This window comes from Gloeophyllum trabeum (assembly GCF_000344685.1).
Source record: "Gloeophyllum trabeum ATCC 11539 unplaced genomic scaffold GLOTRscaffold_00006, whole genome shotgun sequence".
NCBI classification, from domain to species: domain Eukaryota; kingdom Fungi; phylum Basidiomycota; class Agaricomycetes; order Gloeophyllales; family Gloeophyllaceae; genus Gloeophyllum; species Gloeophyllum trabeum.
The window spans coordinates 1849933-1874400 of NW_006920415.1; the positions used below are offsets into that span (position 1 = coordinate 1849933).

At 52.6% G+C, this 24468-nt stretch overlaps 9 protein-coding genes across 9 annotated transcripts; 2 read left to right on the forward strand and 7 right to left on the reverse strand.

The window, feature by feature from the left end:
• Nucleotides 1-227: 227 nt before the first annotated feature.
• Nucleotides 228-950, reverse strand: GLOTRDRAFT_129221 (uncharacterized protein; the record flags this gene model as incomplete). The annotated part of the gene is made up of 1 exon (XM_007867829.1): nt 228-950. The coding sequence occupies one exon, from the start codon at nt 948-950 to the stop codon at nt 228-230; it is 723 nt and encodes a 240-aa protein (XP_007866020.1).
• Nucleotides 951-1371: 421 nt separating this feature from the next.
• GLOTRDRAFT_129222 (uncharacterized protein) lies at nt 1372-2549 on the reverse strand (the record flags this gene model as incomplete). Its single annotated transcript, XM_007867830.1, has 3 exons — nt 1372-1856; nt 1916-2480; nt 2535-2549. The coding sequence occupies 3 exons, from the start codon at nt 2547-2549 to the stop codon at nt 1372-1374; spliced, it is 1065 nt and encodes a 354-aa protein (XP_007866021.1).
• A 606-nt stretch (nt 2550-3155) lies between these two features.
• Nucleotides 3156-5491, reverse strand: GLOTRDRAFT_76241 (uncharacterized protein; the record flags this gene model as incomplete). Its single annotated transcript, XM_007867831.1, has 8 exons — nt 3156-3404; nt 3456-3510; nt 3561-3624; nt 3679-3967; nt 4027-4320; nt 4368-4681; nt 4730-4881; nt 4931-5491. 8 exons carry the CDS (start codon nt 5489-5491, stop codon nt 3349-3351), a joined length of 1785 nt encoding a protein of 594 aa, XP_007866022.1. The 3' UTR covers nt 3156-3348.
• An 850-nt stretch (nt 5492-6341) lies between these two features.
• GLOTRDRAFT_129224 (uncharacterized protein) lies at nt 6342-7559 on the forward strand (the record flags this gene model as incomplete). The annotated part of the gene is made up of 3 exons (XM_007867832.1): nt 6342-6356; nt 6412-6994; nt 7066-7559. 3 exons carry the CDS (start codon nt 6342-6344, stop codon nt 7557-7559), a joined length of 1092 nt encoding a protein of 363 aa, XP_007866023.1.
• Nucleotides 7560-9063: 1504 nt separating this feature from the next.
• GLOTRDRAFT_129225 (uncharacterized protein) lies at nt 9064-10644 on the reverse strand (the record flags this gene model as incomplete). The annotated part of the gene is made up of 11 exons (XM_007867833.1): nt 9064-9270; nt 9329-9361; nt 9418-9505; nt 9605-9641; nt 9699-9878; nt 9935-10013; nt 10076-10097; nt 10153-10414; nt 10474-10492; nt 10541-10570; nt 10627-10644. The coding sequence occupies 11 exons, from the start codon at nt 10642-10644 to the stop codon at nt 9064-9066; spliced, it is 975 nt and encodes a 324-aa protein (XP_007866024.1).
• A 1412-nt stretch (nt 10645-12056) lies between these two features.
• GLOTRDRAFT_93519 (uncharacterized protein) lies at nt 12057-13666 on the reverse strand (the record flags this gene model as incomplete). Its single annotated transcript, XM_007867834.1, has 10 exons — nt 12057-12266; nt 12329-12361; nt 12418-12505; nt 12562-12649; nt 12711-12890; nt 12948-13026; nt 13093-13107; nt 13190-13440; nt 13568-13601; nt 13649-13666. 10 exons carry the CDS (start codon nt 13664-13666, stop codon nt 12057-12059), a joined length of 996 nt encoding a protein of 331 aa, XP_007866025.1.
• Nucleotides 13667-14405: 739 nt separating this feature from the next.
• Nucleotides 14406-16010, reverse strand: GLOTRDRAFT_138705 (uncharacterized protein; the record flags this gene model as incomplete). The annotated part of the gene is made up of 11 exons (XM_007867835.1): nt 14406-14624; nt 14686-14718; nt 14771-14858; nt 14918-15005; nt 15059-15238; nt 15302-15404; nt 15449-15470; nt 15526-15787; nt 15843-15861; nt 15910-15939; nt 15993-16010. The coding sequence occupies 11 exons, from the start codon at nt 16008-16010 to the stop codon at nt 14406-14408; spliced, it is 1062 nt and encodes a 353-aa protein (XP_007866026.1).
• A 1895-nt stretch (nt 16011-17905) lies between these two features.
• GLOTRDRAFT_76243 (ARM repeat-containing protein) lies at nt 17906-22361 on the forward strand. Its single transcript, XM_007867836.1, has 22 exons — nt 17906-18069; nt 18137-18330; nt 18389-18503; nt 18558-18730; nt 18784-18936; nt 18993-19213; nt 19269-19615; nt 19652-19763; nt 19821-19842; nt 19902-19937; nt 20000-20090; nt 20151-20307; nt 20360-20586; nt 20645-20728; nt 20786-20842; nt 20892-21134; nt 21192-21485; nt 21538-21579; nt 21636-21764; nt 21821-22039; nt 22087-22151; nt 22201-22361. Exons 1-22 carry the CDS (start codon nt 18010-18012, stop codon nt 22301-22303), a joined length of 3144 nt encoding a protein of 1047 aa, XP_007866027.1. The 5' UTR covers nt 17906-18009; the 3' UTR covers nt 22304-22361.
• A 205-nt stretch (nt 22362-22566) lies between these two features.
• On the reverse strand, nt 22567-24245 carry GLOTRDRAFT_129229 (Clavaminate synthase-like protein; the record flags this gene model as incomplete). The annotated part of the gene is made up of 11 exons (XM_007867837.1): nt 22567-22697; nt 22767-22876; nt 22929-22991; nt 23045-23216; nt 23270-23351; nt 23406-23513; nt 23567-23643; nt 23694-23746; nt 23807-23849; nt 23900-24128; nt 24201-24245. The coding sequence occupies 11 exons, from the start codon at nt 24243-24245 to the stop codon at nt 22567-22569; spliced, it is 1113 nt and encodes a 370-aa protein (XP_007866028.1).
• Nucleotides 24246-24468: the final 223 nt, after the last annotated feature.

Consider the following 24468-nt stretch of genomic DNA (forward strand, 5'->3'; position numbering starts at 1 on the left):
GATTTTGGCGGGATCCACAGGACAGGCTCCCAGTGGATAGTGAGCAGGCTGTTCGCGAGGCGAATGAGTATCTCTTGCTTCTCATTGACGTGAAGAGCGGTTATTATGGGCCGCTATATACATTGCGTGCGTTTCGAGAGTAGTTCCCCGACGATTATCATGCACTGCCAACTGATTCAACATAGCTAAGGGAATCCCCCCCACCCCCTCCATATCCTCACCACACGTCAAAATTTCCTGATACCCTCTCCCATCTGCTTCATGAATATTTCCTTCTGCTCCTTCGTGTTCCCAGTATATGCGCCGCTCGCGTCCTTTGCCTCTCCATCTCCTTCGCCCCAACTACCCCATCCGAAGGTGTTTCCCGCCCACTCAGCGACCGTGTTCAGCTCCGCCTTGCTTATCCGCTCGAGCTCCTCTCTCTCCGGCGTCCGCAGACCAGCGTCGAACACCTGGCCCTTCGACTGCTCTTTCATCTGTTGTACCCGGTCGATGAACGCTGTGGCCGCGGCCCTGGCTCGATGTGCTTTATCCTGTTGTCCGTTCTCGTCCTCATCTTGTAGCAGGTGCGTGTGCTTGGACCAGAACTCCACGAACACTTCCTCTCTCTCCCTATTCGTGACCTCCTTTGGCGGCGTTTCAGTCCCGCTGGCCTCCCTATACCAGATTCTCGCATTCTCGTAATCCCCTTCTACGCGGTGCAGGACGCCATGAAGGTGCTGACCTCCTCGCGAGTTCTGCATCTTGCGCAGCAAGAAGTGTGGTGCGTAAAGCGAGTGGTTCAGGAGGTGGAGAGCAGCCTCGAGGAGAGGGTGCACGAGCAGCGAGGCGATTTCACTTTGCAGGCGGGGGATTTTGCCCTCGGCGGCCACCGGTGACGGAGAGTGGAAGAGGGGACCCGGGAGGGACTGGAGTTCGTTATATATGTCCTTTGCAGGTAGGTGACGCATGTCGGGGCTCATTATATCGTTATCGGATACCGACAGGGGATGACCTGAAGTAAAGCAGGATGCGCTCGGAGAGGTTGTGGTTGAAGACACGAGGTTACCCTGCGGTGTATTCGCTTTTAAACCAAACTTCGATGGCTGACTCTAGAGAACTCCCTGTCGGTCGTCCCGGTCAAGATTCAAATACCACGATGCCCATGACGTAGACTGAAGTGAAGTGATCCAACTTTTTTTTCAAGGAATGTGCCTTCACATTTCGGTTGCAGTCCCCATTATCCAGCCGCGATGGAGTGGCCCAGGAATTTATTAACAGCTTCTAGAATTTATTGATAGACATTCGCCGCCACTGGCAGCTCGTAACGTCAGACATCGGATGAAAAGGAGAAACGCTTCAATCCACTATGCAACGAGAAGGGGAGACTGCTTAATCAAATATCAACGGGCGTGCAGGTACTTCTTCGTACTTCAGCCTCGTGATGGGGAGCCCTTCACCGTCCAGGAAAGCGCATAGGGCGCTGTAGTCCTCGAAAGAGTTGACCTCCACCTGGTCCTCCAAATGGCAAAACTCCACGGGGTGTTGGTCCAAAGATGGCCCCCCTGATCCGTGGTTTAGATTGTGGGTGTGGATAAACCAAGTCGGATTGCGAACAGTTCCAAAAAGCGCATTGCCGTAACTCAGACGTTTCCAAAGTGGGTGGATGCGGTGCACGGCCAAGCTTTTCCCGGACGTCCTCCTTAGCTCTGCCTTGAGCTCCTCCAGCGCGGCAGGCTCCAATTCGGCTGTTCTCTGAGGCTTCCAGTTAAGTCCTCGGCGATGCAGCCATGCGTCAACGACATCTCGAGATAGGACAAAACCTCCCCAAATTCTGCTTCTGGAACGAGGGCAATAGAGCAACTGCGGATTCCGGTCTGCATTGATAATGGATTCGTCAGTCCAAGACTGCATATGCAAGGACAGAGGCACCTACTGAAATCGGATTCGTAAAGTGCGTATCCTTCATGGATGCATTCTATGTCACTGTTGTATAACAGGTGCACCCTGGAGCGCGTCGTGCCCTCAGGGCTTCTATCAATCGGAGCCTGGACCGTCTCAGTCGGCTTCTGCAGACATGTGGCATATACATAGGGCGCTCTGTCAACTCCGATAAGGTCCAGGACATCCTTTGCGAGCGCCATTGGTGGATGAGCATAGCTGCCTGTCTTCCAGGTGGGCTGACGGAGATCATCCATTTGCGCAACACGGGACCATCGAAGTGTAGAGTCTGTCAGGTGCTCGCGGATGTACTCGGCCACATTCCTGGGTGCGTTACGGGAAGGGATGAAGACAGACGTGCGAACGGCAACGACAAGGGCAGTTCCGTCATAGGCCGTTAATACTGGGAGGTCGATCCCTATGGTATTTCGGGCGAGAAGTCGAAGAACCTCGGTGAGGCTCTTTGATGGATGATGGGAGGTTGTCGGTAGGTCCTTCCAGGAAACTAGATATCCTCCGAACAGCTCGATAACAACACCGTGGCCCACCGGCACAGCTATCTGTTACGGAACATGAGTACTGCAACATCCATCGCGACCACGCTGGTGACGTACCTGGTAAATGGACATAACAGGAGGACTTGCAGGAGGGTTGGGGGAGCGTGAGGCAAAGCTCGCGTAGGCCACCCATAGGTGTTATAAGCGCACACTGTGGCCAAAGCGCGTCGTAGGTGCCGCCCACGAGCCACATCTTCAGTACGCTTGGACTTCTCGCTGTGGCGCTGACTCTGCTTGTTCAGCGCTTGGAGACCGCCACCGCCAAGAGCCAACCAGCTTGTGGTTCAAACTGGCGCCCGACCACGGACGGTTCGATGAGCTATGTATGTCACCAAAATCCGTCGGACCTACGATGACACGTCTATCGCGCCGACCTACGTTGAGAGAAGATAGACGTAGGAATCAGGGCCAAAAAAATGGTGGTAATCCTCATAGACTTCAAGAGTTTGACAACCTGTTACGGTTTGTCCAGTAGTGCCGGACAGAGAGGTGTTCGCGTAACCGATGCATATACGCCTGGATACCCTTCTGGAACAATCAAGCCTGTGACAATGTGAAGCATCACTTACATTAGCTTGAGCAGACATGCTAACCACCGCCTTCCCAGGTCGAGGTCAGAGGCTTTGGGACAATCACCGTCCCTGGAAGATAGCAGATACACGGAAGCACGACATGGCTGTAAGAACGGCATGAAAAGTAACAACACGGGCGGAGGGGATGGCGGTCTACAGGGAACAATAATACAATAAGGTAGAGCGAGGATCAAAGCAGCCTTATAGGACGAAAGAATAAGATATTGATGAACAGGCGGTTCACGAAGAATGGATGCAGCAATCAAACAAGGGGATAGCAAGTTCCGCAAGGGGAGGGTTCATTGACTTTCGTTCTCCATAGCTTCCTTCTCGAATCTCTTCTTCATCGCGCTCACTGAACATACCCAGTGTCAGCGGCTGGAAGATGCAAAGAAATCAAGTTTACCTTCTCTCGAGATTTGACCGGAAGACATCCACCCTTCCGGGAAGGCAGCAACGATCTGTATGATGGGTCAGAGCATGGAGGAACAGAAACCATGTCTGTGCCCACCTTCTGATATAGGACCTTCCGTAACCCCTGCTCACTAACCTGCAACGGCGAGTTCTCCAACGAACTGGACGACACCCGTCAGCTTGAGGCTGCAAAGGAGACCATATCGTGCACTCACTTTTTCTCGTTCTCAATTCTACAGCTCTCATTGCTGAGTAACACTAGATTCCAGATGATCACGCGCATCGGGTCGGTCAGGCGATACTTCTTGGACGGCGGATGGGGCTCCCGTCCGCCCTCCTTACCCGCACCGTTGACACTGACATTGCCACCTTCGTGATCGGCGTCGCCATTGACATGACTGTCGTCTGGACTCGGAAGGTGCGGAGGAGGGACTGACGGTGTGCCCTCCGTCGAACCAACCCCGCTCGCTTCTGCCTCTGCCTTAGCTCGCTCCTGCCGTCTCTCTGTGACACACGGGCAGACATCAGTCGGGATAGTATGGACTGACTCAAGCAGCACGCACCCCACTGCGCCACGCTCTTCTCCCACTCCTCTTGTGCCCGAGGAAAACCTTCCCTAGCCATCTCAGCGAGTTCATGCAGCAGTACCTCTTGCCGCTCCGCCAGCAGCCGCATGTGGTCTTGGAAGATCGTCCGCTTCACAAGCTTCGCCATCGTAAACCGGTTATAGGGGAAGATCTGTGGGAGGAGGTTGAAGAAGTTGTCGTCGTACTCGTCGAGCTGGATCGCCTTGATGGCGACCTGGGCGAGGATGGGCTTGATCGCCGGCGGGAACTTGCCCTTGACGTCCCACGACTCTGGAGGAGGGTGAGGCGCGCAGCGACAAGGTTTGCGAGACACGCACCCTTCAATATAGCCACCTTGAGATCCTCGATCATCCGCTCGAGCTCTGGGTGGAAGGGCCGGATGTCGGCTGTCTTGCGCTTCTTCTTGCCCTTGCCGTCGGTGAGGTGCAGACTTGTCTTGCGCTTCAGCCCCGCCCTGTCGTCCTCGTTGTCAGACAGGACGGGGATCGGCGTGTCGCGCGTGCCGTCCTTGACGGCCGATAGTGAGACGTTGCTGGGTCCGGCGACCGCGCTGTCTTCGCGCTTGACGGAGATGGACGGGTGTGTGAGGGGCAGCAGGGGTAGTTTCTTCGACTTTGGCTTCTTGGGAGTCCTGCGCGAAGGTGAGATGGAGAACCGAGTAACGCAGTAGATAACATACTTTTCCTTGAGTAACTGGACCTCGCCGCTGGAGACGTAGAAGCCCTGCTGCTTCGTCTGCGCGAAATGCGTGCGCTGGTCGAGCGCGAGGTCCGAGTCGTCGATGAACGGATCCGTCAGGTCATAGTACTCGCCGCCCAGGTTCTTCTTGCGCTGCACGATGTGTTAGCATACACGCATCGCACGACCCGCTCATGCTCACCTTCCGTTTCTTCTTCTCGTCCTTGCCCTTGTCCTTCCCTGACGCCTCGTCGTCCCCTTCGCTGTCGCTCGTGTCTATCTTGGGCGGCGGCGGTGTCGGCGAGCGCTGGCCGAGGCTCTTGGCCAAATTCGAGATGTCGACCTCGTACGCATCGGGGCCTCCCAGCGGGATATTCAAGCGGATCGTCTGCACCTGCGGGGGCGGCGGCGGAGGCGGCGGCGGCGTGGGGGACGGAGGGCGGGGTGCTTTCGTGGACTTTGGTTTGGCGGCGGTACTTGACGCGGGTTTCGCCGCAGCAGACTCGCTCGGCTGCGTCTCAGGCGAAGTGGCTTCTGCTGGCGGCTCCTGCGCCCCGCCGTCCACGACGTGCTCGCCGTCGACGGTTTGTGCCTCGGCAGGCGTCGAAGGCGAGTCGGAGGCGGCAGAAGTGCTCTGCGTCTCGGTGTCGCCGTCGTCGTCCGCAGCGTGGGAGGTGCGACTCGAGTCTGACGCGGGCGGCGGCGACGCCAGCGAAGGTGGTTCTGATGGGGTTTTCTGGCGGATTTCAGCCGGAACCGCCATCTCTACGTCTGCATCCATCATCTAACGGCCCTCGAGAGCGAGAAAAGCGAGCGAGGCGAGAGAAATGAGGGGATTTTGGGGGGAGGATGCCTAAAAAGGCAGGTTCAGAGGGTGGAGGATACGTTGCAAAGCGCAATTGCACGGCCCAGAAATCCCCTCCCATTTTGTCTCGCTTGCACCGGTCTTTGCGTTTGCGTTTCTGACAACGTTCGGATTCGAACCGCGTCCATCTGAAAGTGCGCAATCCGATTGGCCCGGCATTTGCCATCTTCCACCCGCGTGTGGCTTGCCGCCTGAAACCCAGGTATATCCTCTATTCGTGTGCATATTATCGCAGCTCGTGATATATCTGGTTCTTCTCCACCAGCTTTCATCGATTTGAAACGCAGTGTGTTGCTTTGAAGGTTCAAGATTTGTGCCATGGAAAGCCATGATTCATTGCCAGACCTCACGAGGTCTCTAACGCGCTCAAGTATTCTTATAGTCCATTGTCCGCAGAAAGAAAATTCTGTGGCCCCTTGGGATCCCGCTTTGCCACTGAACCCCACAGTTTTCAACCCAGGCCCGCTCTTGTAATAGCTAGACAAGTGACCGGAAATGCGGCCAGCCGATTGTACATGTCTCACAAGTCGGGATGCCACATACCGGCTGGCTCTCAAAGGTTAACCATCATCGTAGTTTCCAAGCGCTGACAGCTGCCACACCGGAACGTCCAAGCATCCAAAATGATGTGGCTCGTGAGGGGCGGGTACGACGTGCTTTGGCCACGCCAACACGCCTATAAAACGCCCACTAGTGACGTGCTGAGCTCATATCTCTCTTCTCCAGCCGCACTACTATTATTTCTTCCATGTCTGCTTACCAGGTAAGTCACTCGCGTTGTTGTCCTTGGAGCCGCAGTGCTCACATCTCGGCAAAAGGTAGCTGTGCCGGTTGGCCAGGATCTTGCTATCGAGGTGTTTGCAGGATATCTCGTTTCCTGGTCGCACTTACCGACAGTGCCTAAACCCAAACATACATCACAGAACCTCGCTGAGGTTCTTCGACTCCTTGGCAGAGATACAGCTGGTGTCGAGCTCCCCGTATTGAACGCAAATACCGGGGCTGCGCTCGTGGTCGCCCTTCGAACGTATATCCGCATCCCATCACTTGAGTCGATTGGGAACGTAGCAGAGTACGTTCAGCAGACCCTGGCGGCCCAATCTACGCTCCGATGGTCTCATGTCCCGCAGATGGCTGATTTGGGTGTGTCAGCCTGGGAGACAGGCCATGTTGCGTTTCCAACCCCCATACCTGCAAAGGACATCCTTGACCGCGCCCATGTGTCCGGTGCGGCCTACGTGTACGCCACATATCTGCAGAAACCGGTGGAGATGCACCAGGTCTCGGTTACCACTGACCGGGCCTCGGTGGATTTGGAGAAACGGTACAGGATCCACTTGCTATTCAACAGCAAACTTATTTGCATCCATGAAGGCTACGCTCACCAAGGATTAGATTCCGGTGGGTACGCTCGTTATCATCTGCAGTGCCATAGGCTTATCCCTGCATGCCCCGGCATTTTCGGTTTCCAGATCGCCCATCTCAGTTTCTGTATTGCCCAGTTTCCAGAAGTCGGATTTGGGGAGGATTTGTCCTGGCTCGGAACGTGGTTGATGCATGGCTGCATCGCCGAGGAATCATCTCCAGCGCTCAGGGGCCGACTGATTTCGACTCTGCCTTGATTGCGAAGCTCAAGGCCGAAATCAAGAGGAAGACCGGGAAGAGCCTCGCGGTACATCGCATACACCCACTGTGGAAGAACCTGAGTTACGCGAGGATGATTTTCGGAACCGTGCAAGAGCCAACTTGGTATATCCACACTCACAACATCGACGAGAGAAAGGGGAGGACGTCGGCTGAATCCCTTATAGACCAGTGTCCTGTGAAGTTTTGCGGCTTTGAGAATGAGGTGGACGTCAATTCCTTCGAGAATTTCGGGGCCCTCTTCGCTTTCCTCAAGGAGGAAGGACTCACTAGTAGGCTCAAGTACGAAGAGATTCCTGCACGCCCATTGATACTCGAATAGGTTCTGTCTTCTGTCCGTCCTATCTGTCTTTGTAGCATGTTACTACGCGTCTCTCTCCCTATTCAATGCATGACGTCCCGAGTTACCGGAACCTAGCGTTTATAGGATAGAATATAGAACGGCGACATTTTGAGTCGCGTTCTGCAAGAACCTGCTCATCGCCGTAGTGTCAGTGTTCGATCTATCGCCGTCCTACCGCACCGGTGCCGCAAAATGCAATGTGAACAAGCCTAAGTTGGATTCCCGCCCTGCTTCATTGACCGTATAAGTGTCGAACCTGAACCATCTCCCGGCGCCGATCGCACTTGTATGCGTGCCTCTTCGGGTGCAGACAAGCACCCTCCATCACAATGGGGCGGCGTTCCTGCGGGATCGCCTTCCTTATTGCCTTCAGCCAGAGCTAGCGAGCTGAACAGGATGTAAATGCAGGAGCGGAGATCCGTACAGACCAAAGAACACGTCCGAATGTGTCCGCTGGCAACCCGAAAGAACAGAACCAGTCCATGCAGCCATCTCTCGCCTGCACATAGTGAGCATGCCTTGCGTCACAGCAGGCGTCCCTGTAACCGGTAAGAACCAATGCTCTAGATTCCGTCAGAATCAGTATTCGTGCCTCTCCGAGCGGATATATGCACCGAAGCAACAACGAGAGGGATGCCTTTAGGGTCGGCCATAGTTGATGACTTTGAGAGCCCGGGTTTCCAGATTTTGCGGTCTCCCAGAGTGAGTTGCTACTGCGGCAATTAATAGGTGCACCACACAGCAACCCGTGATAGACGATGAGGGGTTGCTACAGCCGTCCAAAATTTCAAAGGTTGCGCATATAGCGAGCATATACTTATAGCCCTCAACCACCGTGAAGGACAAATAAGGATACTGTATCAAGTCAGGGGTAGAATATGCGAAACTTCGCAATGAGGACTAAATCCGGAGGCCGCCCCGCCCCAGTAATCTCCTACAGTGCCTCTTCAGCAGCGTATGCTTCTAACCATGGCGAGAGCAATAAATAGGCCCCATTGGTGAAAGATGGCTGACAGAAATCCGCAAGAAAAAAGGAGAGTCGCAACCGCAGCAGCCACTCTTTCGGCCGCGGCCTCGTTCGGAACATCGTTCTAAGCGGTAACATTAAAGCAAGTGATCAAATGTCAGGAGTCGAGGGGACGACTGACAAACGTCAGGCAGCGATACGTGACGATTAGACGGTGGAACGGGAAAGAGGACGATATTTCGCGTCTCGCGCATAACGTTACTACAGTGTGTGACTCAGATCATGTGATCGATGCTTCGCGGCTGTGTCACTGTCACTCATCAGCAACGAAAGGGACGCGACTTCATTACAATTTCATCGTCCATTGACCAAGGGACACACAGTTTACGGCGCACGAAGCGATACCGTTATCTAATTTCCCGAAGAATTACTGCACTTGACAGTCGTTTTATCCGAATTGTAGCATCAATGTTGGCCTTCAGTTTGATGTGCGGAAGGCAGCACCAGGTGAGAAAATCACACATATGAACTGTCACCTTTATGGGATGGCGAACTGAGCTCGTGTATCTCTCCAGAGTCTTTCAGTGTAGTGCTTCGATTACTTCTGCTGGGAAGGTCCACGGCTTGGGACGGGCGAGTCAGCTTGCTCCCCGAGCCGCCAGTTTGCTGGTCTATCGTCTTCCCAATGGCGAGCATGAACATGATCAATGTAGGACCTGCGCCCTGGTGGATATATCTTTGGTGATCTCTGCATTTTGAAAACCGAGTGTGAAAAACTCACTGCTGAGATACCAGCGGCTGCTAAGATGATTACCTGTAATCGCGGAGAGGTTAGACACAGATCCATAACGTGAAGCAGACGGCACGTACGTATCGGCCCGCTTCGATGGCCGTTAAATGGATGGTAAAGAGAGCGGCGAACAAAAGACAGCAGGAGTGGCCCGCGCCAGCTTCGACACTTCATGCGCAGGTCAGCCCATACTCAATTTGAGGTATATGAGGGTAATAAACTTGCAGAGCAGCATTTATACGGGTATATGGCCGACGGCCTAAGTACTTTCTTGAGCTTTGTGTTGTGCGGAAGATCTTCCACACTATACACGATGATGTAAGTCATTCATCCATATTTCTGAACAAGGCGCGACAGCTACCTATTAGTATTGTCACAGCTGCGTTTCCGATGAACGTCGCGGTGTAAAATGATGCATTCAAGATATCTTGCTGATGAAAGACGGTTGTCGCGGCAGGTGGTGGGGAGATACCATCGGCGCTGATATTCTTGGTCATGAAATAGTACTTGAGTAAGAGGCCGAATCCCCCGTATCCAGCGGCTGTCATACAATCATGAGATGGTGCGCAATCAGATTTACTGTTAGCGGCGGCTCACCTGTTCCCATCAGGAGGATTGCTGAGGGACCGACAATCACCAGCCACCGTTGGCCCCAGGTGTTGTAACAGCGCCAGATCTTCACCGTCGCAAGAGTTAATCAGAGAATGCTATACTATGCTTCTTCGAACACTAACGCACCAGAAGACCGTCTGCGATGGAGCTGTCGTTCAGTTTCGTAAGTGCATTGTATCTTTGGTTTTTCATGAAATGCGTACTTGTTCGTAACCGAAAGGAAGCTGATCATTGCTTCCAGTAAGTTATTCCGGTCGATGTTCCGAGCTTGAGTCTCAGGATCTCCCAAATCTTCCCCAGGAGCAAAGGCAGTAGTGAGGACAAGCACGAACTGGACCACCACTTGCGCTGCAGCTATGATGAAGAGAACCACTGTCACAGGGACTAGGCGCATGTGCCTCATATTCCTCCGCCCTCGAGAAATAATGAAATACATGGACGCGCCGAAGATCACTGCGTATGCACCTTGCGGGATTCGTCAGCATGAGAGGACTCGGATGACATGAATCTGAATACAACGCTACCTATCAGGAGACTCATTACCTATGGGAAGGTCAGTACAGAATTCAATGCATGCGGCTTATATCTCACCCATAAGGCGATAAAGTTCGCCCTCTGCATCTGTATTTTGGTGAGCAACCCTGGTCGTCTTGAACGGATGGCGCGGTGGGGCTTACCTCGTTCCAGCTTGCCATGGCAGATAGAGCTTTGGATCTCCTAGAATACGCACTCATTTCCAGGCGAGTTAACTTCTGTTTATATGCATTGAGGTTCGAGCTCTTGATGGTGAAGGCTGGGGGACTGATTGTCGAAAGGTGGTTTCCCCGCTGCCGCGGATCGAGTTAAGTTGATGGAGTATGGAGGGGTGGCCATAGGAGGGGCATATCACCCAGAGCAGGCTTGATTGACAGCACTCTATATATCCTGGGGTAATCGAGAGTCGGGATGAGAACTTTTGATCGTATGATCTCTGATATTTCGGTTCCGATCGCGGTGGACCCTATTGCTCCCTCGTTCCGCTTGGTCAGGCTGACTATTCTGGTGCTCGTTCTCAGGTATGTCGTACAGTATCGAGACAGCAAATCCATCGAAATATTCTATTCGCAGTGGAAGTTTATCCTTAACCAGTTTATACCATCATTGACGGCGCAGATCGCCTCAGGAGTACGATACCGACTCGGACTTCCGAGTGAGCGCTCAGATGTATCAAGACCCTGGACCTGCGGTGATGTCTTTTGAGAGACATACCATCGCCACAGAAGCCGAGTATACGTGGCCTCTATAGTTCCATACAGGCATTGAAGAGAACGAGAGAAGACCATACCAGGTACGGTGACCCGATTGACTTCTCGCGCTCCGCTAAAAGTCTTCGCCTCATCAGCAGTTGGTCCGGGTACATCAGCAGTTCTGCTCAGCTGGTTATTCTGACCCGTTTAAGGATGGGCGCGGGTGGCGGGTACCACCGCGGTATTGGGCCCGCGGGTCGCTCGGGTGCGGGCTCGGGTCTGAAATCCCTCGAACCGCGCGCTACCGTGAAACCGTCCCAACGGGTCTCGGGTCCCGGGGGTCTGGTGGAGGGTACAATATTTATACGAAATTTGTGATTTTTGAAGGGTAAATGCAGCAAAAACACGGGAAGTTGGTTCCCGGTGATACTGGAGTCAGGTACGGCACTGTCAGATCCAGGTGTACAAAGAAACTGGCCCAACAGCACCTTCAATAGGGTGCCTTGAACCTGCAAAGCCCTACCTCGGGCATCGGCCAAGGGCACCCAGCTACCCGCGGTCTCTCGGGCGGGTTTTGTACCCTTACCCGCTGCGGGTGCGGTACAGGCTGGTACGGGTCGGGGTGACCGTGGCAGAGCCGCGGTGTCACCCGCGACCAACCTTAGACCCGTCAAGCCCAGGTCGGGCGGTGGTGTGGCACTGGTGTCGTCCTCAGACAAGGAGGCATGCATATTTAGATGGTCAGTTTGGCATTATCATCTCGATGGCCCGAGAGTTGCATGGCGCTTATCACACAACAGATTCACCTCAGGAATGTACGTGTATTGACACTACCACTACTATGAGTGAAACGGAGAGGGGTCATTACAGGTGAGGAATATTCATGCTTCCGAACGATCCTCGTTATACGAAGATGGCGATCGCAGTTCGTGTATCTCACCGAAATCCTTCAAAGTAGCGCTCCCATCACTTCTACTCGGAAGATTGACAACTGCAGTTGGGCGGGCTGGATTATCCCCGGCTCTGCTGGATCGGTGTTCTATGGTCTTCCCGACGGCGAGCATGAATATGATCATCGTGGGTCCTGCACCCTGGTGGACGTATTTCATCGTGAGCTACCTGTATCAATGATTGGCTGTCACGAAGGACTTACAGCTGAGATACCGGCAGCCGCCATAACAATGACCTGCAAGCCTCGGAGTATTAGACTTGGATTCAGTCCAAGAAGAAGAGACTCCGCACATATCGGCTTGCTTCGATGGCCGTTACATGGATTGTAACGAGAGCGGCGAACAGAAGACAGCAGGAGTGCCCCAGGCTGGCTTCAACACTGTTCGTGGACAGGTGAGTGGACACAATAGAACATATTAGATGAACACCACTCACAGAGTAGCAATTATACGGGTATATGACTGACTGTCTGCGAATAAGGCAGAAGTTCTCAAGCGTCGAGTGGTGCGGAATATCTTCCAGACTATATACGATGTGGTATCGTCAGTCATTCGTCGATGTCTGTGAATGACTTCTACACGTACTTATCAGGATCGTCACGGCAGCGTTACCGACGAACGTCTCGGCGTAAAATAAGGCGTTCAAGGCACCTTGCTGATGAAAGACGGTTGTCGTAGCCGCAGGGGGCCCAACGATGCCAGCACTGATATCCTTGGTCATGACATAGTATTGGAGTAGGAGGCCGAAGCTCGCGTATCCAGCCCCTGTTCGAGAATGGAAGGTCAGAAGGTTCACAGTGGTCGGATTTTGGCGGGGCTCACCACTTCCGGATAGCAGAATTACTGAGGGGACGACAATGACTAGCCCGCGGTGGTCCCAGATGTTGTAACAACGCCAAATCTTCACCAATATCAATACATTGCGTAAAGAGGGATTGTTTATTTGAGATCTGATTAGGACGCTTACGCACCAAAAGGCCGTCTGCAAGGAAGCAGGCATTCGAATCCGTGAGTACATTACATATTGTGATTCCTCACGAAATTAATGCATACTTGTTTGTTACCGAAAAGAAGCTGATAACTGCCTCCAACAGATTATTCCTATTGAGGTTGCGAGCTGGGCTCTCAGGGTCTTCCGAGTGTTCTCCAGGAGCGAAGGTGGTTGTGAGAACGAGCACGAATTGCACGACGACTTGCGCCGCCGCTATGGCAAAGAAGGCCACCGTTACAGGGACTAGGCGCATGTGTCTAGTTTCCCTTCGCCCTCGGGATAAAAGGAAATACATGGACGCGATGAAGATGACTGCATATGCGCCTGTTGGAACTCATAAGCATGCCAGTGAGTGTATTTAGTCACACGAAGACGAAGCATTACCCAGGAGTAGGCTCATAACCTGGGAGCAGGTCAGCGCAGAGCGCCATACATGTCGTTACAGACGCACCCATAAGGCGACGAAGCTGTCCTTTTGCGTCTGACTTTTGAGTAACCCTGATCATTCATACCAGCGGTGTCGTGGACGCACCTCGCTCCAGCTTGCCATGACAGAGAGGGCTTGGGATCTGGAAGAATATAGCCTCACTACCAGGCAAGAGAGGCCTGGCTTTCGTTTATAGGCATCGGGGGCCAAGCCTTAGATGGTGGCGGCTGCAGTGATTGATTGTGAAGAGGCGTATCCCAGCAGTGGATCTGGTTGGACGGAAACGAATGATGGAGTATGAAGGGGTGGCTCGCTCCTGGGGCATGTCGCCGATACCAGGGCCAGAAGCCTGAAGGGTGGCACTGTGTATTCCCTACGAGATCACGATGAGGGATGTGACCTTTACGGCTTCCGAGGGTAATTATATTCATGCCCTGGGACCTCCCGGGACATGTGTCCAGCAGCATAAATAGCAAGCAGGTGGATTTGACAGTTCACCTGGAGCTCATTCTAGAGTTCAGTTCACTGGCTTTCGAATTTGTTTTACCAAGCCAGGCACCATGATTACTTATGATACGAAGCTGAACATTCGGAGATGTCCTTTGGACAAGGCATGCCACTGCCACATAAACGGACCACCGGCTATACATCCTGCATTTCATAGACAGCCATTACTGTCAGCACCCAATCACCGCCCGATCCGGCATGGGAGGAGCGGAGTAGCTCGCTCCCTTGAAGAAGGAGGTATGGGTATTTGGAACGATAAGATTAAGTAGCCGCGCGAGCGACATATTAAGCGTATATATATTGAAAGTACTCTACATCGTCAAACAAAGGCCTCATGCAATGAGGATTCAGAAGATCACACATCCGAGCGATCCCACTTGTACGAGTATGGGGAACGGAAATCATCCAGCTCTCGAGAGCCCTTGAGTGTATGACTTCTACCACTTGTGCTCCTCAAGAGATCGATGACCGGTGACGGACGGAGGAATACCAGCTTGCTCCCCGCACCCCCTGTTTCGTCCTCTATCGTCTTCCCGATGGCCAGCATGAAGATTATAAGCGTAGGGCCCGCGCCCTGAGGTATTGGTCGTGGTTAGCGAACTATCCAACCACTGGAATGGAGATGGGGGCTTTACCGCTGAGATACCGGCTGCAGCCATGGTGATAACCTAAAAGAGTAGGGAGACAAGTGTAGATCAACAGCAGGGAGGGGTTACTTACATATCGGCCGGCTTCGACAGTTCTCAAATGAAGCGTAAAGAGCACCGCGAATAGGAGGCAGCAGGAGTGCATCAGACTCGACTCGACGCTGTGAGCAAAGGCGAGCGTAAGTTCTATCTGTGTCATATATAATTTAGATTCACATACATCAGAGCAATTATACGGGTATAAGGCCGGGTATCTATGGGTAGTGCCGAGTTCCTCAAGCGTTTTGTTGTGCTCCATATTTTACAAGCTATAATCAGAGATAAGATTGTTGTTACGTCCGTCATAACCAGCCGTGCGTACCTATCAATACTGTTACAACGGCATTACCAGCAAAGGTACAGCCGTAGAATATGGCATCCATGATCTCCTGCTGATGGAAGACGGCAGTGGCCGCAGGTGGCAGGACAGCAGCGTCTGGGTTCAGGTCCTTGGTCATGAGGTACAGTTTGGCTAGGAGGCCGGAGCTTGTGAATCCAGCAACTGTCGAAGTAGGTACACGCTATAAGGCAAACAGTGATGAAACGGACGTCTGCAAAAACTCACCTGTTCCGGCCAGCAGTATCAAGGAGGGACAGGAAATGATCGTCCATCTACGCCCCATGACATTGTAACAACGCCAAATCTTGGTAAAGATTTTAGTTACAGTCTGCCAAAATGGTGTAAGTCGAAGTTACGGCAAGGTATACGCACCAGCAGACCGTCTGCGATTAAGCTAATATGATATTCCGTGAACCCCAGGAGCAAATAAGCTCAAACTGCGAACTCACTTGTTTATGACAGTCAAGAAGCTGGTGGTTGTTTCTAGCAGATTATTCGTGTTGAGAATCCGCGCGTCCAAGTCAAGTGCCCCCGAGTTCGCCCCAGGAGCAAAGGCTGTGGTCAGGAGGAGCGCAAACTGGATGAAGACCTGCGCTGCCGCAACGATGTAGAGGACTACTGTTACGGGGACGAGATACAAGTGGCTCCGGGTGCCGAACCGCCGGGAGAGAAGGGCGTAGAGGGATGCGGCGAAGATTATTGTGTAGGCACCTGGGATATTCGGACTATAAGTCGACGCAGATGCAGTGGGTTGGAGGAACAGTACCTAATAGTAGGGTCATTACCTGCGGGGAGGTTAGTACGGCATTGTATACATGTACCGCACGACGCACCCAGAGCGCAATGAAGCTCTGTTTTTGCGTCTGACTTGTCATGATTATTTGGCTCGCAAAAGCGCTCGACCATCGGGGCTCACCTCATTCCAGCTGGCCATGGCAGAGAGATAGGATTGCAAAGTGGAGAGGCCGACGGCGACGATGGCTTATATTCCGAGTCCCAGGTAACGGTTCCAACGATTGATAGCCCAAGGATGCGTCTCCGGTAGCAAATTCAGTCAATTAGACGGGATACCGATGGGTGAATGCGAAGCCTGATCACCTCCGGGGAGCAAGGCATTACCCAGACAGGTCTTGCGCGACAGAAGTATGTATAGTCTGAATTATCACCGCACAGGATGGGCTTCCCGACCGCCCAACCTTGCAAATCTTTCTCTTCCGCTGTCGAGGACATCGATGCTTCTGAATTACCATGCGGTCAGGAGGGTGGGCCCAGTTCCCGGTCCCGCGTAAGTCCCACAAAGACGACCTACAACAGCCAGATTAGAGTTGAATGGTCGATTCGGGTACATTTCGTCCGCGCCCTATCAACCCGGGGCACCAATAGCAACGGACGACATGTTGATCTTGTGTTGATCATCCGGTACATATTGTAATTTGGTCCAACATCCGTGATCGGGGGTTTCCACGCAAGTCAAGACAAGCTCCGAGCCCGAAGACAGACGTGATGTTGGGTCTTGGGTGCCGGTGAGGCCGTCGGCAACCAGGACGTCCAACACTCGCAGGAGGTATCTCGTGAGGCAATCCCAAGCAAGTCGTCTACCCTTCCGGTCGCTTATCAACGATACAGAAGTCGGCTCTTACGATACAGCCGCTTGCAGATCGATAGACCATCAATTCAGAAAACCACGTATAGTCGGAGTGGGTCGGAGTGGGTGCCAGGGACGTCGGAAGAAGGTAGAGAAGTCCAGATGGTCTGATTTCTGTCTCTCGGGGACTTGAAATTGCTTGTCCGACGTGGTCCGACTGTAAATGATTTTCAAAAAGTGGGCCCATCGATCTGCAAATGGCTGTAAACTCGCTGTCGTAATAGAGATGTACAGTCTCTTCTGGATACATACTAAGTATGTAGTCTTCAATCTTCAAACTGCGCAGTAAGTCGGACATATGGTTATGAACTTGTACCGGCCTTGCCATAGGTTGTAATAGCATCATAAAGCACAGAAATTATCCTACCGCAAATTAGCTGTTCAACGGGTGATAACTCCAGGCGTGGGGCGGCGAAGTAGCCTGGCTTGGAGGAAGTCCCTTCCCCTGCTTAGCCGAGATGATGTGCGGGACACTGAGGACACCATTACCGATCCCTTTCGTCACTGGTATTCTGGTTGTACCACTTCGACATCGTGGTCAGATAATGACAATAGTGGTAGGGTCGTAAACTCCCGACATTCCAATTGCCAACACACCGAGCGACCGAGTCAAAGGAACGTGGTACTTGTTTGCTTACCTCCGGGTATGTCACTGAAAAAGGATAAATGGTCAACTAATAGTAAGCTTACTAGGAGTACTTCGTGGTGAAAATCCATTATAGTGACGTCACGGCTGTGGACTATATCCCGTTATGGAAAGAGCGTGACCATATTTAGTCGACAATTCGAAGTAATGATCCATTCAGACATCGACTTTTCACATGTGCCAATGAAGAGGGCTTCACCCGGTATGTAATTGAGTAATAGCCCTTTGCATGGTGTCTTCATTCGCGCGGCCCCAGCCCTCCCCTTTTCGTCCCTGAGTCAGTGCGGCTGTCCCCCTTCACCAGAAGTCGACTAATAGCATTAACGTGGCGTGAATGGACGTCTGCCTCCAAAGTGTGCTGAAAAAGCTGGTTAGTGGATGCCGGCAGCGATGAGGAAGGTGGATCTTGAGGGCAATAGGACAGTGAGCATCTACCGCTTCGCTATGCTACGGCTCAAATCAGGCTGCGGCGGTAATTTGTTTGAAGGCCGGACGCAATCCGAGTGCAGTACAATCAGTTTGGTCACTTTTGTGGCGATCTGTCTTCGGTCATCCAGCTGTGCCACTGACATTTCCTTGTTGTAAATATTCTTCTACGACGAACCGCTGAATCACAACAAGACTTCCTCGTCGTCGCAGTACATGTCGGGAACGAACGTCCTACCAGTTCTTTCGCTGTCCGACATAGACCAGGCCGCACAAGTCAGTCATCCATTCTGTCTGGACCGACGCGTCGAATTCACGGACCCACCTGTTTTCCCCGGCGTAGCTGATTCTGCAAGCGTATTCACCCGCGAATGGACAAGTATCTGCGGATCATCAGCGACGCTTGCAGCAGGAGATCTTGGAGATCCAGAGGAGACCTGAGGCTTGGGGACTAGTCGTGCCGTTCCTGGAGCACCAGGATCCGAATATCCAGTTCTTTGGGGCTCATACGATTCAAGTGAAGATTGCTAGGGACTGGTGCGTTGGCCCTAGGATATATGTTACTGAATGTTTATAGTCTCCGGTGGTTCACTAGGGACCAGTTTCCCCAAGATCGTTCACTGGAATTGAGAGATACCGTGCTAGGCTTAACAACGCATGCGATCAGCACACGGCGGAATAAGGTTATCTTGCGTAAGCTATATGTATCAGTACGCACATGCCAGTCTGTCACCTCACGGCCACTAATTCATTATGGGGTTTAGCTCACGGCTCTTGCTCTGAAGCTGGTTCCCAACCAGCCTGACTACTGGCCCTCATGGATTATATCAACTGTGACCTACCTCTTAGAGCGGGGCGCGACCATGGAACACATCCTCGACTTCCTCGCGATCGTCGCGGAGGAGGTTGAGACGGCTGATCTGCTACAGCCCACCAGGTGAGTGGCAGCCGAGGCACACCGTCGTAATTTTTGAATAATGGCTTTGGTAGACTTCAGATGCGCCAGACATTACTGGATTCCGTAAGTATGGTCGTCCAGGGTATCACCACCTCCGTGCAGAAACCCTCCAATCAAAGAACGCCGGGCGAACTGCAGTCTGCTCTCAAATGTCTGGAGGCGTGGATGTCGACTCTTCCGGGGAGGTACGATACCCCGCCCCCTCCGTCTTGTCATCCCGACTGGCTAACATGACCACCAGTGACCTGACGTCGCTCATCCCGGTCCTTATTAATGTCCTCACACCCCAGCAACCATCCGCTGAGTTTGACGAGGATGTGTTCGTGCCCGCCTCGGACGCTTTGCAGGCCGTCATGTCCGAGTCCGCGCTCTCTGATGGGTCGGGGAGTAAGACTCTGACCGAGCCACTCCTAGTGTGGATACATACGTGGGGTGGACGGATCGTCGAGGCGACTCTGAGTTGTAAGTAACGCTCATACACCGTTGGCTTGACCGTGGTTAATTGGGTGCATTTCAGCGGGCTTCGCAGATGCGGTGTCCCATTCGTTCTGCAAACTCTTAGCAGCGTTGGGCGACCACTCCACCTCGTACCTCGCAGCCCATTTGGCATCCAGCACCCAGCCGTCCCCCATTTCCGCGGCGTACGCCCCGGGCGCGCTTCCCACGAAGTCGCAACTCATCCAGAATTTCCTGCGCCTGCTGCTCGCGTATACGGCGCTGCCGGGATATTACGGTGTGGATGAGGAAGAGAGTGAGATGACGCTCGGGTTCTGGTACCTCTTCCAAGAGGCTCTGTGGAGCGTAGAATATCAGTTCGGGTTTGACGAGGAGGAAGGGCAGGAGGGCGTAGACGAGTCGGACCGGGTGAGGGAGAGGGAGGGGGAGCGGCTTGAGAGAGAGCGGGAGAAGGACCAGTGGACGATTGCGAAGGCTGTTTATGGGGAACTAGTCAGTGTGCTTGAGAGGAAGGTGCGGTGGCCGCCCAGGGAGGTATTGACCAGTTGGACGAGAGGTGAGTTCTGCGGTTTTCAGATGCAGAAGCTTGTTAATTCAAGTAACCTACTCTTAGACCAGAAAGACAAGTTTCAGGTGTGAGTACGTTACTTGCCATCTCTTGCAGAGACGTTGCATATTGACCTATCACTGCAAGTTATCGACGAGACGTTGGCGATACTCTGATCAATGCGTGAGTCGATCCATCCACTGCATCGACAGGTGTCGATATCCGATAACTGAAGTCCACCCTAGCTACTATATCCTTCGAAACGACATGTTGGCCTTCTACGTCAATGGCATTGTCGAGCGGCTTAATTCCAGGCAAGAGACCGATGGTTGGGAAGTAAGTCTTCGATTCGGCAAAGTGAAGTTTCGACTACATCTATACCTTTTATTACAACAGGACATTGAAGCAACATTACATTGCATAATGTCTATCCAAGAGGCTGTCCCGGTCGAAGATAATCCGCATCTGAGACGTTTATTTGGCCCAGAGATTCTGGGCCGTCTACCGACGACCGGGCGATACCGCGTGCGGAGGACTATGTTAAGCTTGATAGGTTGGTGCATAGTATCATCCCATTACTACGTCGCTCACCTTCCCTCGGACAGGAACGTATGCTTCATGGTTCACCACTCAGCCTAATGTACACCCAGGTGCTGCCGGAACATCATTGCTCATGACAGCTGTGTCGTACGTCGGTAATGCTTTGCCGGAGCCATCGTTGTGCCTACAAGCGGCGAACGCATTGCGAGATCTGTGCGATGCGAACCGGGCAGCTCTGGCGCCGCACATTGCTGCGTTCGGCCAACTGCATGCTGGGTTGACTGGCATTCCGGTGAGCGCTAGTAGGGTTGTTGAGACGCGATCGGAGCTGAAGACATTGGTCACTGTAGGATACGGAGAAGGCGAAGGTTCTACAGTCGATTGCTAGTGTGATACAAGCGTTACCGCCGGAAGAGGAGATTCCACCGGTCGAGGTAAGGCAGGTTTTAACGGGGTATAGTTTAGTCATCACTTATATCTTTTTCTTTCAGACGATTGTTAGTCCAGTAGTGGCTAAATTGATGGAGGCTCTCCGTTCTTCCACACAAGTAGGTATTTTCCTGCTATCCATTCGCTCCCAACTCACGATTGTCAAAGCTACCGGACGATGCGCGGGCTCTTGCCATTCAGCAACTGCAAACCCTGTCCGGTGTCGCGAAAGGGCTCACCCGAACTTCTGACGGTCTTGTTGCCCTGGACGAGGAGGCCGAGGAGAGGGAAGTCCTTGAACGCATGAACCGTGCTCGCGCAGACCCTCGCATGGTCAAACTCCGAGAAGAGTTGCTAAACGCGATCCAAGGTACAGTAGAGTTGATGTCCACGGATGCAGGTGTTAGCGACGTGAGTAGCATAATCCATGCCGTCTCTTCTATAACTTAACGGATGCTTGCGTCGCAGGCGTTGAGCGATTTGTTTAAATCCATAACATCACTGCCTGCGGACGCGACGCTCATTTCTCTGCCTCCTGGACCGTTGCTGGAGCTCGTCTGCGTTGCATCCCAACGGCAGCTTACGGCAGTGTGGTTGTCTCTCGCAAGCATGCTATTTCCACAGTTGGACCCCCCACCGCCTATTGCTACTTCGCTCGTATCAACACCCAGTCCCGAGAACTGGGCGATCGTGATGAGCGTCCTCCCTGCGCTGATACAGATTTCGCTCACATTCCTGGGCCAGCCAGGCGCAATGGACGCGGTTAGTGTATACCTTTTTCGGACAAGGGTGTACTCCACTGATAGTCCAATAGAACCCTGACATAGTGCAAGCGTTCTTCTCTTGCATGGATGCGGTGCGAAATATATCGTGGACGCTCTTTCTGATAGACTGATCAGCCGTGATGTCCAGGTCGCGCGAATATTCACCAAAGCGTTCTATCAGCTACCGGATGGCTTATTCAACGCCTTAATGGACTGTGCGAGGTCTGCGCTTACATTGCAAGAACGCTACTCGCTCGTCTCCTCCTGTACTTTCCTGGTAAGCTGACCGGATGTACTACTGAAGACTTTCACGTCATTGAACTGCTACGACAGAATACGCTAATCAATCGTACAACCCGGAGTGATGATCTCGAAGAAGCTAAAGCCTTGCTGGCAAATAGATATGGTAAAGCCATCATGCAAGCCATATTGTCCGGCTTCGCGGGCGTTGCCCCCAGATCAGCGTCCCCCAACCTCATCGATTTGTTATCCATACTTCTGTCACGGTATCCAGCAGAAAGTCGAGGATGGATAGGCGAAATCCTATTCACCGTGAGTGCTACCATGAGTTGTCAGATCCGTGCTCATGACAGCTGCAGGAAGATTTCACGCCGTCCAAGGCTAGCAAGGAAGCGAAAGAGAAACTCTTTGAGGCGCTCACTAGGTAAGCCCTGCGTTGGATCGCACGCTGTGTACGCTCTAAATGTTCCTAGTTCCCGGTCTCTCAAAAGGACACGGGAGGCTGCGCAAGAATTTGTCCTGGTTGCCAGAGGCCTAGAAAATTCTAGTTTCGGGTATACTTCCGTCGTTGTGTAGAGCGCCACGTATATAATACATCAAGGAAATCTTAATTGGGAGAAGAGACAAAGACCCGGTAATGCTGAGAGGATCGATACATAATCGATTCCCGAGGCAAAGTAGAACAGCGCGTTTCCCGCCTTGCAGATGTCTCTCCTCCCTATTGGCAGGTTTCAGCGTATGTTTGTGGGTCTCCTTAGTGTCGATTTCGCACGGATACTGATACAAGTTGCTAGACTTCGTGACTTCACTAAGTGTATGTAAAGTTCCACATAAGGCGCTCAAGCAGACACCGGAACGACTGGCGAGCTACCGGGCACCTCGTCGTAGACCTTTCCCTGAAGCCAGGAAGAATGGTCGCAGTTCGGTACGCACTGTCTGCGTAACTCCGGTTGGGCGTACGCTGCCATTTCTGCTTGGCGAAGGTCCATTCTACAAGGCACATGAGTCCTGCTCCGCGCTTCTGAAGAGGCCAACGCACCTTCCACTGTGGGCACAGGATTGCCAGTCGCTTCGAATTCGTTCTGCGTATAACCCTGCCGCTCCAACACCGGAGACTTAACGGTATGGAGCTTGATGTCGTTGTGGGGTCTGAGTGCAATCAGTCAATTGAGGTATGTCATACTGAATATAAGATGGGTACCTCGAGAAGTACAGCAGTCCGAGACGATCTACATGCTGTTGATCTTTCGGAGGAACTGTAACGCTGCGTAATATGCGATGTTATCTCCGAGCAGATGCAGAGCTTCGTCGTCTTACCGATGGATGGTACTCTTCACATAACCTGCTGTCAGGAAAGATAGAGCGTCACAAGCATTGACTGTGAGTGTGCCATCCTGGGGTTTCACCCATTTCCATTCGCCCGTGCTATGATCCTTGATCTGCAGAGCGGCTACGGGTTGACGGAAGAGCAAAGTGAAGCTTCCCAGGTCTAACCAATACTCGCGTTAACGTTTTCTCTCGGTCCACTCAAAAGGTACCCACCAGTATGACCCCGTCCCCAGTGATGCATCCTGGCGTTCTCCTCCGGAGAATATTTAGAATACTTCATATATCTCAAGTGGTCCTTGCATGGGCCGCCGTTAAGTCATGCGATGATCTGCCTACATGCATCACTCACCTCGCTCTTTACCTCGTACTTGTGGATGTTCGTGAAGTAATCCTCGGGAAGCTCTAGAGCAATCGCCAGCAAAACGAAGAGGGGATCTAGGACTTCGGTATGTAGAGCCTGTGGGCTTTCTTCATCAATACTGACGTTACTATAAGGCTGTGTATACGTACTCGGGCAAACTCCTCGACCTCAGCAATGCGTTCCTGCACTACAGAAGGGTGCTCCTGAGGGAAGTAGCCGTTGAACTCTGATATACACGAGGTAAGTGCAGTACAGGATATTTTCAGAGTTGCTTACTCGGGATATTGTATATTTCTATGCGGTCTCTCAGGCCCGTGGCCTCGTCGACTCTGTACATGCTGGTTCAGCACAGAACGGAACCTTCCGCCTTCGAAGAAGGAACCTCTTACATTCGACGCCCGGCAGGCGTATAACCATTGAACTTCCCGTTATCTATGAAGAGGGTTATCAGCGGATGTAGCAGGCAACCGATAGAGACGCACCAAGGTCAGGGACATACTTCAACTTCTCCTCCAGCGACAACTCATAAAATTCCCTTCCTAGAGCAAACTGCCTATTGACCCTTTCCTGCGATATATTGAAGTTATTGACGTAGAAGAAACCCTTCTCCCTTATCGCATCGATGAGGAACTTGGCCAACTCCTTGTTGCCTTCCGGCGTCCCATATTTACTTAAATCGAGCGTTATGAGGTCGGCCCAGTCAAGGTTTTCCTGCGAAGGAAACGGGCATTCATACAGGCGCTATAAACACCTACCTGGCCAGCAGCAGGGGGGTGTACTTACCTTCGTCTCTTGGACGAACTGGTACGAACCAAGTTCTGGTGCCATTTCTGTATAGTCGCGATTTGGAGAGCTGATACAATCTCTGACTCGCAGTGTCAGAGGATTCCAGGTTCCTCAGCATCTCTTGAATCCGTCGCCGCCCTTTTGAATGCAGCCTTATCTCCTGGCTTCGGAGATTCGGACTGGCGCTCCATGCTTCCTGATTTCGACATCGCATTATTAAGATGATCTTCAGACCAGTCCTCTCATCTCAGGGAGCAATGGCGTG